General features: G+C 37.1%; 1 protein-coding gene across 7 annotated transcripts in view; it reads left to right on the plus strand.

The window, feature by feature from the left end:
• The window catches only part of LOC106578655 (transcriptional activator GLI3), a 196,708-nt gene that overhangs the window by 141,513 nt on the left and 31,476 nt on the right, over positions 1 to 23,719 (plus strand). For 6 of the 7 annotated variants that reach the window (XM_045702217.1, XM_045702216.1, XM_045702220.1 and 3 more), the window contains 2 exons: positions 377 to 532; positions 8,478 to 8,679. In XM_045702217.1, coding sequence (XP_045558173.1) covers positions 377 to 532; positions 8,478 to 8,679 — 358 coding nt within the window. The remainder of the gene's footprint in view (positions 1 to 376; positions 533 to 8,477; positions 8,680 to 23,719) is intronic. The other variant, XM_045702219.1, reaches the window with a different exon arrangement.

Here is a 23,719-nt window from a genome sequence, read left to right on the forward strand (position 1 = left end):
GTTGCAGACCTCTCCTGCTGTGTTTTACAAGTCATTATCTCACCTAACATGCATGTCTGCCCCTTCTTTGTCTGTGTCTCTCTCTCTCTCGCTTGCTCTTTCTCTCTCTTGCTCTTTCTGCCTCTCTCTCGCTCTTTCTCTCTCTCGCTCTTTCTGCCTCTCTCTCTCTCGCTCTTTCTCTCTCTCTCTCTCTCTCGCTCTTTGTCTCTCTCCCTCTTTCTCTTTCTGTCTCGCTCTCTGTGTCTCTCTCTCTCTGTTTCTGTCTCTTTCTCTCTCGGTTTCTGTCTCTTTCTCTCTCTGTTTCTCTCCTGTCTGTTTCTCTCCTGTCTCTCTCTCTTTCTCTCACCCCCCTCCTCCCTCCTCACCCCTTCCTTAGCCCCTCACACAGCCCTGACCACAGCAGAGTACTACCACCAGATGGCTCTCCTGGCAGGCCACCGTAGCCCCTACACGGACCTCCTACCCTCTGTGGCCTCCACAGCCGGAGCCACCAGCAGCACCCTGCACATGGAGTATCTACAGGCCATGGAGAGTAAGTCTGACTGCACTGGGTTTAAGACACTGATGCAAACTCAGTGTTTCCCCTATGATTTTTTCAGCAGTGGTGGTGGGGGGGTTGCTACCAGCATTAGTGCAATGACATTCTAGCGGTTCCCATAGACGTCCAGTCATTGAGCCAACGACTGTGTCTCTGCTGACGTATACAATATATCTTCTTTTTTTAATCATATGCTAAATTAATATTGGGGATACACTGTAAACAACTATTTCATGACTTTGTTTGTATGTGGGGGTGGGGGTGTCTGTATTTGTGTTTTACAAACTGAGTATTCTAGATAGATTACAACATTACTTCCCTGCATTATACAACAATCTGTTTTACATGGAGCAAATCAACAATCCTACCAAATGAGGAGGGACTAGCTAGCCAATCAAAAATTGACATGATTTAAATGAGCCATTGTCTTAATGTGCCAGGCTCAGGCCTGCCTGTGCAGAGGACTTATGCTAATGAGTTATTTTAAAGTGTAAATAGGAAATTAAATGCACACTGAATCTTAGGGAAGGTCGGACAGCCTCACCCCTCTCTCTTTGATGAGAAGGTATTTAGTCAGCCAGCCGCCGCTTTCATGGAAATCCGGGGTGAAGTCCCCCCTCATCCTTCCCCCCATTCCTCTGAACAAACTAATTAAAACTAGCCAAACTTGCACGCCTATTTGAAAATTAATTGCTATTAAGTGGGAATTGGAATGTCCCACCATTCATCATCACAGGAAGAAATTCTTTCTTCTGTATCAACACTTAAGATTAATAGAGTGAAACAAAACAATTAGGGCCACAGTTTCAAATGGAAGATGATGCCATGGCTATGCTACCTCTTCACTACTTCACAATCGGCTGTGATCATTGCTGGTAATGCAGTGGCTTGCGAGAGTATTCACCCCCTTGGCATTTTTCCTATTTTGTTGCCTTACAATCTGGAATGAACATTTATTTTGGGGGGGTTTGTATCATTTGATTTACACAACATGCCTACCACTTTGAAGATGCTAAATATTTTTTTATTGTGAAACAAGAATTAAGAGAAAAAAACAGAACTTGAACGTGTGTAACTATTTACCCCCCCAAAGTCAATACTTTGTAGAGCCACCTATTGCAGCAATTACAGCTGCAAGTCTCTTGGGATATGTCTCTATAAGCTTGGCACATCAAGCCACTGGGATTGTTGCCCATTCTTCAAGGCAAAACTGCTCCAGCTCCTTCAAGTTGGATGGGTTCCGCTGGTGTACAGCAATCTTTAAGTCATACCACAGATTCTCAATTGGATTGAGGTCTGGGCTTTGACTAGGCCATTCCAAGACATTTAAAATGTTTCCCCTTAAACCACTCGAGTGTTGCTTTAGCAGTATGCTTAGGGCCATTGTCCTGCTGGAAGGTGAACCTCCATCCCAGTCTCAAATCTCTGGAAGACTGAAACAGGTTTCCCTTAAGAATTTCCTTGTATTTAGCGCATCCATCATTCCTTCAATTCTAACCAGTTTCCAGTCCCTGCCGATGAAAAACATCCCCACAGCATGATGCTGCCACCACCATGCTTCACTGTGGGGATGGTGCTCTCGGGGTGATGGAGGTGTTGGGTTTGCGCCAGACATATCGTTTTCCTTGATGGTCAAATAGCAAAATGTTTGTCTCATCTGACCAGAGTACATTCTTCTATATGTTTTTGGGGAGTCTCCCACATGGCTTTTGGCGAACACCAAACGTGTTTGTTTATTTTTTTCTTTAACCTCTCTAGGGGAGGTGGGACGAAATCGTCCCACACTATTCAACAGCCAGTGACAAATCAGAGCGCCAAATTTAAAACCACAAAATGTCAAAGTTCTCAAACATAGGACTATTTTACACCATTTTATAGATACACTTCTCCTGAATCGAACCGCGTTATCCGATTTCCAAAAGGCTTTACAGCGAAAGCAAAACATTAGATTATGTTAGGAGAGTACATAGACACAAAAAACCACACAGCCATTTCCAAGCAACTAGCATGCATCACAAAACACAGCTAAATGCAGCACTAACCTTTGATGATCTTCATCAGATGACACTCCTAGGACATTATGTTATACAATACATGCATGTTTTGTTCAATCAACTTCATATTTATATCAAAAAACAGCTTTTTACATTAGCATGTGATGTTCAGAACTAGCATACCCACCGAAAACTTCCGGTGAATTTACTAAATTACTCATGATAAACGTTGACAAAATACATAACAATTATTTTAAGAATTATAGATACAGAACTCCTTTATGCAATCGCTATGTCCGATTTTAAAATAGCTTATCGGCGAAAGCACATTTTGCAATATTCAGTGTACATAGCTCAGCCATCACGGCTAGCTAATTTGACACCCACCAAGTTTGGGGCTCACTAAACTCACAATTACTATTAGAAAAATTGGATTACCTTTGCAGTTCTTCGTCAGAATGCACTCCCAGGACTTCTATTTCAACAACAAATGTTGTTTTGGTTCCAAATAATCCATAGTTATATCCAAATACCGCCGTTTTGTTCATGCGTTCAGGTAACTATCCAAACGGTGACGCACAAGCACATTTCGTGACAAAAATATTCCATTACCGTACTTAGAAGCATGTCAAACGCTGTTTAAAATCCATGTTTATGCTACTTTTCTCGTAAAATAGCGATAATATTCCAACCGGGCAAAGTTGTGTTCATTCAAAGGCTGAAAGAAAAAAAATTGAGAAGTCTCGTGAACGCGCATCTCAGTCTCACTGTCCCCAGGCTGACCACTTACAAACAGAGCTGTTGTACTTTGCCCAGAGACAGCAGACACCCCATTCCACTTTCTGGCGGCTTTAGAGAGCCAATGGAAGCCTTAGAAAGTGTCACGTTACAGCACAGATGCTGTATTTTCGATAGAGATGCAACAGAAGGACAACAAATTGTCAGACAGGGCACTTCCTGTATGGAATCTTCTCAGGTTTTGGCCTGCCATATGAGTTCTGTTATACTCAGACACCATTCAAACAGTTTTAGAAACTTTAGAGTGTTTTCTATCCAAATCTACTAATTATATGCATATTCTACTTTCTGGGCAGGAGTAGTAACCAGATTAAATTGGGTACGTTTTTTATCCGGCCGTGAAAATACTGCCCCCTATACCACAACAGGTTAAGCAATGGCTTTTTTTCTGGCCACTCTTTTCTGTAAAGCCCAGCTCTGTGGAGTGTACGTTTTAAAGTGGTCCTATTGACAGATACTCCAATCTCTGCTGTGGAGCTTTGCAGCTCCTTCAGGGTTATCTTTGGTCTCTTTGTTGCCCCTCTGATTAATGCCCTCCTTGCCTGGTCTGTGAGTTTTGGTGGGCGGCCCTCTCTTGGCAGGTTTGTTGTGGTGCCATATTCTTTGAATTTTTTAATAATGGATTTAATGGTGCTCCGTGGGATGTACAAAGTTTTGGATATTTTTTTATAACCCAACCCAGATCTTTACCTCTCCACAACTTTGTCCCTGACCTGTTTGGAGAGCTCTTTGGTCTTCATGGTGCCTCTTGCTTGGTGGTGCCCCTTGCTTAGTGGTGTTGCAGACTCTGGGGCCTTTCAGAACAGCTCAGCAAAAAAATAATCGTCCCTTTTTCAGGACCCTTTGAAAGATAATTTGTAAATATCTTAACAGATATTCATTGTAAATGGTTTAAACACTGTTTCCCATGCTTGTTCAATGAACCATAAACAATTAATGAACTTTCACCTGTGGAACGATCGTTAAGACACTAACAGCTTACAGACGGTAGGCAATTAAGGTCACAGTTCTGAAAACGTAGGACACTAAAGAGGCCTTTCTACTGACTCTGAAAAACACCAAAAGAAAGATGCCAGGGTCCCTGCATGAATGTGCCTTAGGCATGCTGCAAGGAGGCATGAGGACTGCAGATGTGGCCAGGGCAATAAATTGCAATGTCCGTACTGTGAGACGCCTAAGACAGCGCTACAGGGAGACAGGATGGACAGCTGATCATCCTCGCAGTGGCAGACCACGTGTAACAACACCTGCACAGGATTGGTACATTCGAACATCACACCTGCGGGACAGGTACAGGATGGCAACAACAACTGCCCGAGTTACCCCAGGACCGCACAATCCCTCCATCAGTGCTCAGACTGTCCGCAATAGTCTGAGAGAGGCTGGACTGAGGGCTTGTAGGCCTGTTGTAAGGCAGGTCCTCACCAGACATCATTGGCAACCACGTCGCCTATGGGCACAAACCCACCGTCGCTGGACCAGACAGGACTGGCAAAAAGTGCTCTTCACTGACGAGTCGCAGTTTTGTCTCACCAGGGGTGATGGTTGGATTTGCGTTTATCGTCGAAGGAATGAGCGTTACACCGAGGCCTGTACTCTGGAGCGGAATCGATTTGGAGGTGCAGGGTCCATCATGGTCTGGGACAGTGTGTCACAGCATCATCGGACTGAGCTTGTTGTCATGGCAGGCAATCTCAGCGCTGTGCGTTACAGGGAAGACATCTTCCTCCTTCATGTGGTACCCTTCCTGCAGACTCATCCTGACATGACCCTCCAGCATGACAATGTCACCATCCATACTGCTCGTTCAGTGCGTGATTTCCTGCAAGACAGGAATGTCAGTGTTCTGCCATGGCCAGCGAAGAGCCCGGATCTCAATCCCATTGAGCACGTCTGGGACCTGTTGGATCAGAGGGTGAGGGCTAGGGCCATTCCCCCAAGAAATAAAAAAAAAAGTCCGGGAACTTGCAGGTGCCTTGGTGGAAGAGTGGGGTAACATCTCACAGCAAGAACTGGCAAATCTGGTGCAGTCCATGTGGAGATGCACTGCAGTACTTAATGCAGCTGGTGGCCACACTAGATACGGACTGTTACTTTTGATTTTGACCCCCCTTTGTTCAGGGACACATTATTCCATTTCTGTTAGTCACATGTCTGTGGAACTTGTGCAGTTTGTTACAATTGTTGAATATTGTTATGTTCATACAAATATTTACACACGTTAAGTTTGCTGAAAATAAACGCAGTTGACGGTGAGAGGACGTTTCTTTTTTTTGCTGAGTTTATACTGAGATCATGTGACAGATCATGTGACACATAGATTGCACACTGGTTTACTTTATTTAACTAATTATGTGACTTCTGAAGGTAATTGGTGGCACAAGATCCTTTTTAGGGGCTTCTTAGCAAAGTGTGAATCCATTTGCACGCACCACTTTTCAGATTTCTTTTTTTTAGAATTGTTTGAAACAAGTTTTTTTCACTTCACCAATTTTGACTATTTTGTGTATGTCCATTACATGAAATCCAAATAAAAATCAATTGAAATTACAGGTTGTAATGCAGCAAATAGGAAAAACTCCAAGGGGGATGAATAATTTTGGAAGGCACTAACTCATTGCGATTCAGCAATGTGTGTTCCACACGCAGGCCAGGAAAATTAACACTTTAAAGCTCTTCCTTTGTGATATATAGATTTTAGAGGAGAAAAAAGGCATAAGGAGTGTGTCGTTAATGGGGTCTAGTTGCATTGTAGCTAGCATAGTTTCAGTCAGTCTACTTCACATCAATGTAATTAGCTTAGGAAAGAGACTAATGAAACAATAGCGCTGCTCTGGCTGTTTGGGGCTTTAATGGCCTATTGTCTAATGTTTTCTTATTAGCTAGCTATTTTTAGGTAGCGCTATGCTAATATCTGTATTTAGGCTATATAATTAGCTATTTGGCTATTTTTCCATGAGAATGTTTTTTTTATCTGAGGAAAATATAAGCTTTCTGATCCAAAAATCACATCCTGTCCTTCCCACTATCACTTGAACCCTATGAACAACAGTATTTTATTTAATTCAGTCCTGCTGAGGGAGTGGATTAGTGGTTGGACAGTAGAGCTGTGTCACCTATTTAGTTTTCATATTACTGCCAGGAGGTTTGTCATAGAGAGGTATGGGGGTGTGGTTTTTAGGAGGTTTGTCATAGAGAGGTATGGGGGCATGGTTTTTAGGAGGTTTGTCATAGAGAGGTATGGGGGGCATGTTTTTTAGGAGGTTTGTCATAGAGAGGTATGGGGGTGTGGTTTTTAGGAGGTTTGTCATAGAGAGGTATGGGGGCGTGGTTTTTAGGAGGTTTGTCATAGAGAGGTATGGGGGCGTGGTTTTTAGGAGGTTTGTCATAGAGAGGTATGGGGGTGTGGTTTTTAGGAGGTTTGTCATAGAGAGGTATGGGGGCATGGTTTTTAGGAGGTTTGTCATAGAGAGGTATGGGGGCATGGTTTTTAGGAGGTTTGTCATAGAGAGGTATGGGGGGCATGTTTTTTAGGAGATTTGTCATAGAGAGGTATGGGGGTGTGGTTTTTAGGAGGTTTGTCATAGAGAGGTATGGGGGCATGGTTTTTAGGAGGTTTGTCATAGAGAGGTATGGGGGGCATGTTTTTTAGGAGGTTTGTCATAGAGAGGTATGGGGGTGTGGTTTTTAGGAGGTTTGTCATAGAGAGGTATGGGGGCGTGGTTTTTAGGAGGTTTGTCATAGAGAGGTATGGGGGCGTGGTTTGGGAGGGCGTGTCTTAGGTCAACCAGGGGGTAGAAGTTTGATTGAGGAGTGTGGTTATCGCAGGTGTGTGAGATGCAGTGTTTGTGTGAGTACAACTGGATGATAGAACTGTGTCAGATTTCAAGGAACAAATTCCTCAAATGGCAAACATATTTCCAGAGATGTATATTGTGTGAGAGATTGCATGTATGTATGTGCGTCGGGGGATTTGTGTGTTTGTATGTGTGAGTGTGTGTTTGCCCCCCAACTCCCCTCTCTGAGACATTAAAGAGAGAGAGGCAGGTTTTCTAAAGAGGCCAGAGCAGAGACAATGTAGAGGGGTGTTCCTCCTCCCTCCTCTCCCCCTGGAGCTCCATGCTCCAAACACAGGCGTACGTATGCCAGGAACTCCACTACACACACACACACACACACACACACACACACACACACACACACACACACACACAATCATACAACTGATTTCCATGTGAATGGAAGCCTCTGTAATCGCTGGATGTGTCAGGCAAGAGTGAGTGTTTGAATTTAAGGGAGGGAGAAAGGATGGAGGGAGAAAGGGAGGGAAAAGGGAGGGAGTACAGGGGCTGCGTAAGCTGGTTTTGTTTGCCCACGGAAAAAGAAAAAACAGCTGACATTTTTTTCCCGACCTACTCTGTCACAAAGTCATTGTGTCAGTTCACTCACAAAGCGTAACATCCCCTCAGCGTCTTTTCTATCCTTTTTCTCCTCCCTTCGCTTCTTTACTTTTCCTTCTGTTTTTCCCCGTCTTGTGACATCTCCGAGTAAAAAGGCAACAAAAGTAATTTCTTAATCTGTACATGCGTCTCATTGTGTGTTTAGAGAGAGAGAGAGAGAGAGAGAAAAGAGCTTGTGTTGTTGGCTGCTTGGTATTTTTTCAAAGCCACTTTTCCATTCAACATTGACTGCTTTTGAATGAGGAGGCACATCAGATTTGATTAGATACTTGATTGCCATAACCCAGTCAGTAAAGTGCTCTGACATTCTAGGCACTCCTATGTTGTCTTGTATGAAGTTCATCCATTGACAGTTGCACTTTTTCATTCAAATTTGCCTTTTGTTAGAAGACATTTTGTTTGTTGATTGGATTGAATTAGGTTTTTCTGAGGCAGTGAAGCTCACTCTATGGCCCCTCTGTTTGTCTATGGTTAAATTAGAAGTAGGCTACAATGCTATAAAAGCACTCAAATCGATGAAAAATAAGTCAAGCCGCAAATGAACATACAAAAAATTGTATCTGATTACACACAATAGATAAATCACTATCTCTTTCACCTACTAGGTTTCTATCCAGAGAGGTTCTGTAGACTACAACTTCTTGCGTCTGTCTCTACTGTCAACTCTACTGCCTTCCTTTCTTCCAGGCTCCAGGTTCCCCAGCCCCAGGCTGACGGCAAGACCAAGTAGGAAGCGGGCCCTGCCCATCTCTCCCCTGTCGGAGCACAGCTTTGACCTGCAGACCATGATCCGCAACTCGCCCAACTCCCTTGTCACCATCCTCAACAACTCCCGCTCCAGCTCCTCCACCAGCGGCTCCTACGGACACCTCTCGGCCGGGGCCATCAGGTATGCGATCATGGTTGCATAATTCCAGTACCTTTTTTCAATACATTTTGGTTGGAGGATTCCAGGATTTCCTGTTTAAACCTTCCTGATTGCAGGAATAATTTCCAAGGGGGATTTCTGGAAAAAGTAATGTATGGGATGATAAAGACAACCAACATTCCACACAAACGTATGCCTCCATCACGCTTAACGTTGAAGAGCGATGTGGGTATGGGGATGGAGTGGGACGGAGGGCCTGGGGCATAGGCTATGTTTTTTGTGGGACGTTGGTCTACTGAAGGTGGGGGGGGTGTATTAGGATGTGGTGGACCAGTGAGGTTATTATGGGCGTGCGTACGTGTTTCTCCTCTGCTTCAAAACTCCTGGTGGGCCTTGTCCCCCCCATTTACCCAGCATCCCCGGCGGCATGTGTCAGTCATCCACACACCCTCCCGAACACCACCCCCCCTAATACACACCGAAACGACAGAGAAAGACAAAGAGAGAGAGGTAGATCCATAGCCCTACTCGTAGCCATTGATCAGCGATCTGGAAGGAGAACCTGATCAATCACATGCCTCTGTGGCCTCAGTGACAGGGCCAATGATAGGGCCTCCAGAGTGATGAGTGATATGACAAGCAGATGGGCCCCCAAATGCGACTTGGCCAATTGATTTCCACTCGTGGCCGGTAATAAGATCAGCAGACGTATGGAGCCAGGCTGAGAGCAGGCATCAAGGAGGCAGGATGAATGGAGCCCCACCACGCGTGACTGCTATTGAACCATAGGACCTGTGTTTACCTGGAGCTACCTATGTTTATAGAGAGAGCCTATGTGAAGGTGAGCAATGGGAGCTTTGGATGTTGATTTCATCGATGATGTAAGTGAAATAGTCAATTAATGGTACCCAAACTATCTGCACTGACTATCTTGCACTGACCCTACGCACACTCACTAAACTTTATATACACACCATATATACACTCACTAAACTTTATATACACACCATATATACACTCACTAGACTATATATACAAACCATATATACACTCACTAGACTATATATACAAACCATATACACACTCACTAGACTATATATACAAACCATATACACACTCACTAGACTATATATACACACCATATACACACTCACTAGACTATATATACAAACCATATACACACTCACTAGACTATATATACACACCATATACTCACTCACTAGACTATATATATACAAACCATACACACACTCACTAGACTATATATACACACCATATACACACTCACTAGACTATATATACAAACCATATACACACTCACTAGACTATATATACAAACCATATACACACTCACTAGACTATATATACACACTCACTAGACTATATATACACACTCACTAGACTATATATACACACCATATACACACTAACTAGACTATATATACAAACCATATACACACTCACTAGACTATATATACAACCATATACACACTAACTAGACTATATATACAAACCATACACACTCACTAGACTATATATACACACCATATACACACTAACTAGACTATATATACACACCATATACACACTCACTAGACTATATATACACACCATACACACACTCACTAGACTATATATACACACCATATACACACTCACTAGACTATATATACAAACCATATACACACTCACTAGACTATATATACAAACCATATGCACACTCACTAGACTATATATACAAACCATATGCACACTCACTAGACTATATATACAAACCATATACACACTCACTAGACTATATATATACACACCATATACACACTAACTAGACTATATATACAAACCATACACACTCACTAGACTATATATACACACCATATACACACTAACTAGACTATATATACACACCATATACACACTCACTAGACTATATATACACACCATATACACACTAACTAGACTATATATACAAATCATATACACACTCACTAGACTATATATACAACCATATACACACTCACTAGACTATATATACAAACCATATACACACTAACTAGACTATATATACACACCATATACACACTCACTAGACTATATATACAACCATATACACACTAACTAGACTATATATACAAACCATACACACTCACTAGACTATATATACACACCATATACACACTCACTAGACTATATATACAAACCATATACACACTCACTAGACTATATATACAAACCATATACACACTCACTAGACTATATATATACACACCATATACACACTAACTAGACTATATATACAAACCATACACACTCACTAGACTATATATACACACCATATACACACTAACTAGACTATATATACACAACATATACACACTCACTAGACTATATATACACACCATATACACACTAACTAGACTATATATACAAACCATATACACACTCACTAGACTATATATACAAACCATACACACTCACTAGACTATATATACAAACCATATACACACTCACTAGACTATATATACACACCATATACACACTCACTAGACTATATATACACACCATATACACACTAACTAGACTATATATACACACCATATACTCACTCACTAGACTATATATACACACCATATACACAGTAACTAGACTATATATACACACCATATACACACTAACTAGACTATATATACACAACATATACACACTCACTAGACTATATATACACACCATATACACACTAACTAGACTATATATACAAACCATATACACACTCACTAGACTATATATACAAACCATACACACTCACTAGACTATATATACAAACCATACACACTCACTAGACTATATATACACACCATATACACACTAACTAGACTATATATACACACCATATACACACTCACTAGACTATATATACACACCATACACACTCACTAGACTATATATACACACCATATACACACTCACTAGACTATATATACACACCATATACACACTCACTAGACTATATATACACACCATATACACACTCACTAGACTATATATACACACCATACACACTCACTAGACTATATATACACACCATATACTCACTCACTAGACTATATATACAAACCATATACACACTCACTAGACTATATATACACACCATATACACACTAACTAGACTATATATACAAACCATATACACACTCACTAGACTATATATACAACCATATACACACTCACTAGACTATATATACAAACCATATACACACTAACTAGACTATATATACACACCATATACACACTCACTAGACTATATATACAACCATATACACACTAACTAGACTATATATACAAACCATACACACTCACTAGACTATATATACACACCATATACACACTAACTAGACTATATATACACACCATATACACACTCACTAGACTATATATACACACCATACACACACTCACTAGACTATATATACACACCATATACACACTCACTAGACTATATATACACACCATATACACACTCACTAGACTATATATACAAACCATATACACACTCACTAGACTATATATACAAACCATATACACACTCACTAGACTATATATACAAACCATATACACACTCACTAGACTATATATATACACACCATATACACACTAACTAGACTATATATACAAACCATACACACTCACTAGACTATATATACACACCATATATACACTAACTAGACTATATATACACAACATATACACACTCACTAGACTATATATACACACCATATACACACTAACTAGACTATATATACAAACCATACACACTCACTAGACTATATATACAAACCATATACACACTCACTAGACTATATATACACACCATATACACACTCACTAGACTATATATACACACCATATACACACTCACTAGACTATATATACACACCATATACTCACTCACTAGACTATATATACAAACCATATACACACTAACTAGACTATATATACACACCATATACACACTCACTAGACTATATATACACACCATATACACTCACTAGACTATATATACACACATATACACACTCACTAGACTATATATACACACCATATAATCACTCACTAGACTATATATACAAACCATATACACACTCACTAGACTATATATACACACCATATACTCACTCACTAGACTATATATACACACCATATACTCACTCACTAGCCTATATATACAAACCATATACACACTAACTAGACTATATATACACACCATATACACACTCACTAGACTATATATACACACCATATACACACTAACTAGACTATATATACAAACCATACACACTCACTAGACTATATATACACACCATATATACACTAACTAGACTATATATACACAACATATACACACTCACTAGACTATATATACACACCATATACACACTAACTAGACTATATATACAAACCATACACACTCACTAGACTATATATACAAACCATATACACACTCACTAGACTATATATACACACCATATACACACTCACTAGACTATATATACACACCATATACACACTAACTAGACTATATATACACACCATATACACACTAACTAGACTATATATACACAACATATACACACTCACTAGACTATATATACTCACCATATACACACTCACTAGACTATATATACAAACCATATACACACTCACTAGACTATATATACAAACCATACACACTCACTAGACTATATATACAAACCATACACACTCACTAGACTATATATACAAACCATACACACTCACTAGACTATATATACAAACCATACACACTCACTAGACTATATATATACACACCATATACACACTAACTAGACTATATATACACACCATATACACACTCACTAGACTATATATACACACCATACACACTCACTAGACTATATATACACACCATATACACACTCACTAGACTATATATACACACCATATACACACTCACTAGACTATATATACACACCATACACACTCACTAGACTATATATACACACCATATACACACTCACTAGACTATATATACAAACCATATACACACTCACTAGACTATATATACACACCATATACTCACTCACTAGACTATATATACAAACCATATACACACTAACTAGACTATATATACACACCATATACACACTCACTAGACTATATATACACACCATATACACACTCACTAGACTATATATACACACCATATACACTCACTAGACTATATATACACACATATACACACTCACTAGACTATATATACACACCATATAATCACTCACTAGACTATATATACAAACCATATACACACTCACTAGACTATATATACACACCATATACTCACTCACTAGCCTATATATACAAACCATATACACACTAACTAGACTATATATACACACCATATACACACTCACTAGACTATATATACACACCATATACACACTAACTAGACTATATATACACACCGTATACACACTCACTCGACTATATATACACACCGTATACACACTCACTAGACTATATATACACACATATACACACTCACTAGACTATATATACACACCATATACTCACTCACTAGCCTATATATACAAACCATATACACACTAACTAGACTATATATACACACCATATACACACTCACTAGACTATATATACACACCATATACACTCACTAGACTATATATACACACATATACACACTCACTAGACTATATATACACACCATATAATCACTCACTAGACTATATATACAAACCATATACACACTCACTAGACTATATATACACACCATATACTCACTCACTAGCCTATATATACAAACCATATACACACTAACTAGACTATATATACACACCATATACACACTCACTAGACTATATATACACACCGTATACACACTAACTAGACTATATATACACACCGTATACACACTCACTCGACTATATATACACACCGTATACACACTCACTCGACTATATATACACACCGTATACACACTCACTAGACTATATATACACACCGTATACACACTCACTAGACTATATATACACACCGTATACTCACTCACTAGCCTATATATACAAACCATATACACACTAACTAGACTATATATACACACCATATACACACTCACTAGACTATATATACACACCATATACTCACTCACTAGCCTATATATACAAACCATATACACACTAACTAGACTATATATACACACCATATACACACTCACTAGACTATATATACACACCATATACACTCACTAGACTATATATACACACTCACTAGACTATATATACACACCATATAATCACTCACTAGACTATATATACAAACCATATACACACTCACTAGACTATATATACACACCATATACTCACTCACTAGCCTATATATACAAACCATATACACACTAACTAGACTATATATACACACCATATACACACTCACTAGACTATATATACACACCATATACACACTAACTAGACTATATATACACACCGTATACACACTCACTCGACTATATATACACACCGTATACACACTCACTAGACTATATATACACACCGTATACACACTCACTAGACTATATATACACACCGTATACTCACTCACTAGCCTATATATACAAACCATATACACACTAACTAGACTATATATACACACCATATACACACTCACTAGACTATATATACACACCATATACACACTCACTAGACTATATATACACACATATACACACTCACTAGACTATATATACACACCGTATACTCACTCACTAGCCTATATATACAAACCATATACACACTCACTCGACTATATATACACACCGTATACACACTCACTAGACTATATATACACACCATATACACACTCACTAGACTATATATACACACCATATACACTCACTAGACTATATATACACACATATACACACTCACTAGACTATATATACACACCGTATACTCACTCACTAGCCTATATATACAAACCATATATACACTCACTCGACTATATATACACACCGTATACACACTCACTAGCCTATATATACAAACCATATACACACTAACTAGACTATATATACACACCATATACACACTCACTAGACTATATATACACACCGTATACACACTAACTAGACTATATATACACACCGTATACACACTAACTGGACTATATATACACACCGTATACACACTCACTGGACTATATATACACACCGTATACACACTCACTGGACTATATATACACACCGTATACACACTCACTAGACTATATATACACACTCACTAGACTATATATACACACCATATACACACTCACTAGACTATATATACACACCATATACACACTAACTAGACTATACACACCATATACACACTCACTAGACTATATATACACACCATATACTCACTCACTAGACTATATATACACACATATACACACTCACTAGACTATATATACACACCATATACACACTCACTAGCCTATATATACAAACCATATACACACTCACTAGCCTATATATACAAACCATATACACACTCACTAGACTATATATACACACCATATACACACTCACTAGACTATATATACACACATATACTCACTCACTAGACTATATATAGCCACTAACTAGACTATATATACAAACCATATACACACTCACTAGACTATATATGCACACCATATACACACTAACTAGACTATATATACAAACCATATACACACTCACTAGACTATATATACACACCATATACACACTCACTAGACTATATATACACACCATATACACACTCACGAGACTATATATACAAACCATATACACACTAACTAGACTATATATACAACCATATACACACTAACTAGACTATATATACAAACCATACACACTCACTAGACTATATATACACACCATACACACACTAACTAGACTATATATACACACCATACACACACTCACTAGACTATATATACACACCATACACACTCACTAGACTATATATACACACCATATACTCACTCACTAGACTATATATACAAACCATATACACACTCACTAGACTATATATACACACCATATACTCACTCACTAGCCTATATATACAAACCATATACACACTAACTAGCCTATATATACACACCATATACACACTCACTAGACTATATATACACACCATATACACACTCACTAGACTATATATACACACCATATACACACTAACTAGACTATATATACACACCGTATACACACTCACTCGACTATATATACACACCGTATACACACTCACTAGACTATATATACACACCGTATACACACTCACTAGACTATATATACAAACCGTATACTCACTCACTAGCCTATATATACAAACCATATACACACTAACTAGACTATATATACACACCATATACACACTCACTAGACTATATATACACACCATATACACACTCACTAGACTATATATACACACCATATACACACTAACTAGACTATATATACACACCGTATACACACTAACTAGACTATATATACACACCGTATACACACTCACTGGACTATATATACACACCGTATACACACTCACTAGACTATATATACACACCATATACACACTCACTAGACTATATATACACACCATATACACACTCACTAGACTATATATACACACCATATACACACTAACTAGACTATATATACACACCATATACACACTCACTAGACTATATATACCCACTAACTAGACTATATATACAAACCATATACACACTCACTAGACTATATATACACACCATATACACACTCACTAGACTATATATACACACCATATACACACTAACTAGACTATATATACAAACCATATACACACTCACTAGACTATATATACAAACCATACACACTCACTAGACTATATATACAAACCATACACACTCACTAGACTATATATACAAACCATACACACTCACTAGACTATATATACACACCATATACACACTCACTAGACTATATATACAAACCATACACACTCACTAGACTATATATACAAACCATATACACACTCACTAGACTATATATACACACCATATACTCACTCACTAGCCTATATATACACACCATATACACACTCACTAGACTATATATACAAACCATATACTCACTCACTAGCCTATATATACAAACCATATACACACTAACTAGACTATATATACAAACCATATACTCACTCACTAGACTATATATACACACCATATACACACTCACTAGACTATATATACAACCATATACACAGTAACTAGACTATATATACAAACCATACACACTCACTAGACTATATATACACACCATATACACACTAACTAGACTATATATACACACCATATACACACTCACTAGACTATATATACACACCATACACACACTCACTAGACTATATATACACACCATATACACACTCACTAGACTATATATACAAACCATATACACACTCACTAGACTATATATACAAACCATATACACACTCACTAGACTATATATACAAACCATATACACACTCACTAGACTATATATACAAACCATATACACACTCACTAGACTATATATATACACACCATATACACACTAACTAGACTATATATACAAACCATACACACTCACTAGACTATATATACACACCATATACACACTAACTAGACTATATATACACAACATATACACACTCACTAGACTATATATACACACCATATACACACTAACTAGACTGTATATACAAACCATATACACACTCACTAGACTATATATACAAACCATACACACTCACTAGACTATATATACAAACCATATACACACTCACTAGACTATATATACACACCATATACACACTCACTAGACTATATATACACACCATATACTCACTCACTAGACTATATATACACACCATATACACACTAACTAGACTATATATACACACCATATACACACTCACTAGACTATATATACACACCATATACACACTCACTAGACTATATATACACACCATACACACTCACTAGACTATATATACACACCATATACACACTCACTAGACTATATATACACACCATATACACACTCACTAGACTATATATACACACCATATACACACTCACTAGACTATATATACACACCATACACACTCACTAGACTATATATACACACCATATACTCACTCACTAGACTATATATACAAACCATATACACACTCACTAGACTATATATACACACCATATACACACTAACTAGACTATATATACACACCATATACACACTCACTAGACTATATATACACACCATATACACACTCACTAGACTATATATACACACCATATACACACTCACTAGACTATATATACACACCATACACACTCACTAGACTATATATACACACCATATACTCACTCACTAGACTATATATACAAACCATATACACACTCACTAGACTATATATACACACCATATACACACTAACTAGACTATATATACAAACCATATACACACTCACTAGACTATATATACAACCATATACACACTCACTAGACTATATATACAAACCATATACACACTCACTAGACTATATATACAACCATATACACACTAACTAGACTATATATACAAACCATACACACTCACTAGACTATATAAACACACCATATACACACTAACTAGACTATATATACACACCATATACACACTCACTAGACTATATATACACACCATACACACACTCACTAGACTATATATACACACCATATACACACTCACTAGACTATATATACAAACCATATACACACTCACTAGACTATATATACAAATCATATACACACTCACTAGACTATATATACAAACCATATACACACTCACTAGACTATATATATACACACCATATACACACTCACTAGACTATATATACACACCATATACACACTCACTAGACTATATATACACACCATATACACACTCACTAGACTATATATACACACCATATACACACTAACTAGACTATATATACACACCGTATACACACTAACTAGACTATATATACACACCGTATACACACTCACTGGACTATATATACACACCGTATACACACTCACTGGACTATATATACACACCGTATACACACTCACTAGACTATATATACACACCGTATACACACTCACTAGACTATATATACACACCGTATACACACTAACTAGACTATATATACAAACCATATACACACTCACTAGACTATATATACAAACCATACACACTCACTAGACTATATATACACACCATATACACACTAACTAGACTATATATACACACCATATACACACTCACTAGACTATATATACACACCATACACACTCACTAGACTATATATACACACCATATACACACTCACTAGTCTATATATACACACCATATACACACTAACTAGACTATATATACACACCGTATACACACTAACTAGACTATATATACACACCGTATACACACTCACTGGACTATATATACACACCGTATACACACTCACTAGACTATATATACACACCGTATACACACTCACTAGACTATATATACACACCGTATACACACTCACTAGACTATATATACACACCGTATACACACTCACTAGACTATATATACACACCGTATACACACTCACTAGACTATATATACACACCATATACTCACTCACTAGACTATATATACACACCATATACACACTCACTAGACTATATATACACACCATATACACACTCACTAGACTATATATACACACCATATACACACTCACTAGACTATATATACACACCATATACACACTCACTAGACTATATATACACACCATATACACACTCACTAGACTATATATACAAACCATATACACACTCACTAGACCATATATACACACCATATACACACTCACTGGACTATATATACACACCATATACTCACTCACTAGACTATATATACCCACTAACTAGACTATATATACAAACCATATACACACTCACTAGACTATATATACACACCATATACACACTAACTAGACTATATATACAAACCATAAAAACACTCACTAGACTATATATACACACCATATACACACTAACTAGACTATATATACAAACCATATACACACTCACTAGACTATATATACAACCATATACACACTCACGAGACTATATATACAAACCATATACACACTAACTAGACTATATATACACACCATATACACACTCACTAGACTATATATACAACCATATACACACTAACTAGACTATATATACAAACCATACACACTCACTAGACTCTATATACACACCATACACACACTAACTAGACTATATATACACACCATACACACACTCACTAGACTATATATACACACCATACACACACTCACTAGCCTATATATACAAACCATATACACACTCACTAGACTATATATACAAACCATATACACACTAACTAGACTATATATACACACCATATACTCACTCACTAGACTATATATACAAACCATATACTCACTAACTAGCCTATATATACAAACCATATACACACTAACTAGACTATATATACAAACCATATACACACTAACTAGACTATATATACACACCATATACACACTAACTAGACTATATATACACACCATATACACACTCACTAGACTATATATACACACCATATACTCACTCACTAGCCTATATATACACACCATATACACACTCACTAGACTATATATACAAACCATATACTCACTCACTAGCCTATATATACAAACCATATACACACTAACTAGACTATATATACAAACCATATACTCAGTCACTAGACTATATATACACACCATATACACACTCACTAGACTATATATACAACCATATACACACTAACTAGACTATATATACAAACCATACACACTCACTAGACTATATATACACACCATATACACACTAACTAGACTATATATACACACCATATACACACTAACTAGACTATATATACAAACCATATACACACTCACTAGACTATATATACACACCATATACTCACTCACTAGCCTATATATACACACCATATACACACTCACTAGACTATATATACAAACCATATACTCACTCACTAGCCTATATATACAAACCATATACACACTAACTAGACTATATATACAAACCATATACTCACTCACTAGACTATATATACACGCCATATACACACTCACTAGACTATATATACAACCATATACACACTAACTAGACTATATATACAAACCATACACCCTCACTAGACTATATATACACACCATATACACACTAACTAGACTATATATACACACCATATACACACTCACTAGACTATATATACACACCATACACACACTCACTAGACTATATATACACACCATATACACACTCACTAGACTATATATACAAACCATATACACACTCACTAGACTATATATACAAACCATATACACACTCACTAGACTATATATACAAACCATATACACACTCACTAGACTATATATATACACACCATATACACACTAACTAGACTATATATACAAACCATACACACTCACTAGACTATATATACACACCATATACACACTAACTAGACTATATATACACAACATATACACACTCACTAGACTATATATACACACCATATACACACTAACTAGACTATATATACAAACCATATACACACTCACTAGACTATATATACAAACCATACACACTCACTAGACTATATATACAAACCATATACACACTCACTAGACTATATATACACACCATATACACACTCACTAGACTATATATACACACCATATACACACTAACTAGACTATATATACACACCATATACACACTAACTAGACTATATATACACAACATATACACACTCACTAGACTATATATACACACCATATACTCACTCACTAGCCTATATATACACACCATATACACACTCACTAGACTATATATACAAACCATATACTCACTCACTAGCCTATATATACAAACCATATACACACTAACTAGACTATATATACAAACCATATACTCACTCACTAGACTATATATACACACCATATACACACTCACTAGACTATATATACAACCATATACACACTAACTAGACTATATATACAAACCATACACACTCACTAGACTATATATACACACCATATACACACTAACTAGACTATATATACACACCATATACACACTAACTAGACTATATATACAAACCATATACACACTCACTAGACTATATATACACACCATATACTCACTCACTAGCCTATATATACACACCATATACACACTCACTAGACTATATATACAAACCATATACTCACTCACTAGCCTATATATACAAACCATATACACACTAACTAGACTATATATACAAACCATATACTCACTCACTAGACTATATATACACGCCATATACACACTCACTAGACTATATATACAACCATATACACACTAACTAGACTATATATACAAACCATACACACTCACTAGACTATATATACACACCATATACACACTAACTAGACTATATATACACACCATATACACACTCACTAGACTATATATACACACCATACACACACTCACTAGACTATATATACACACCATATACACACTCACTAGACTATATATACAAACCATATACACACTCACTAGACTATATATACAAACCATATACACACTCACTAGACTATATATACAAACCATATACACACTCACTAGACTATATATATACACACCATATACACACTAACTAGACTATATATACAAACCATACACACTCACTAGACTATATATACACACCATATACACACTAACTAGACTATATATACACAACATATACACACTCACTAGACTATATATACACACCATATACACACTAACTAGACTATATATACAAACCATATACACACTCACTAGACTATATATACAAACCATACACACTCAC

Source organism: Salmo salar, chromosome ssa19 (assembly GCF_905237065.1).
Source record: "Salmo salar chromosome ssa19, Ssal_v3.1, whole genome shotgun sequence".
NCBI classification, from domain to species: domain Eukaryota; kingdom Metazoa; phylum Chordata; class Actinopteri; order Salmoniformes; family Salmonidae; genus Salmo; species Salmo salar.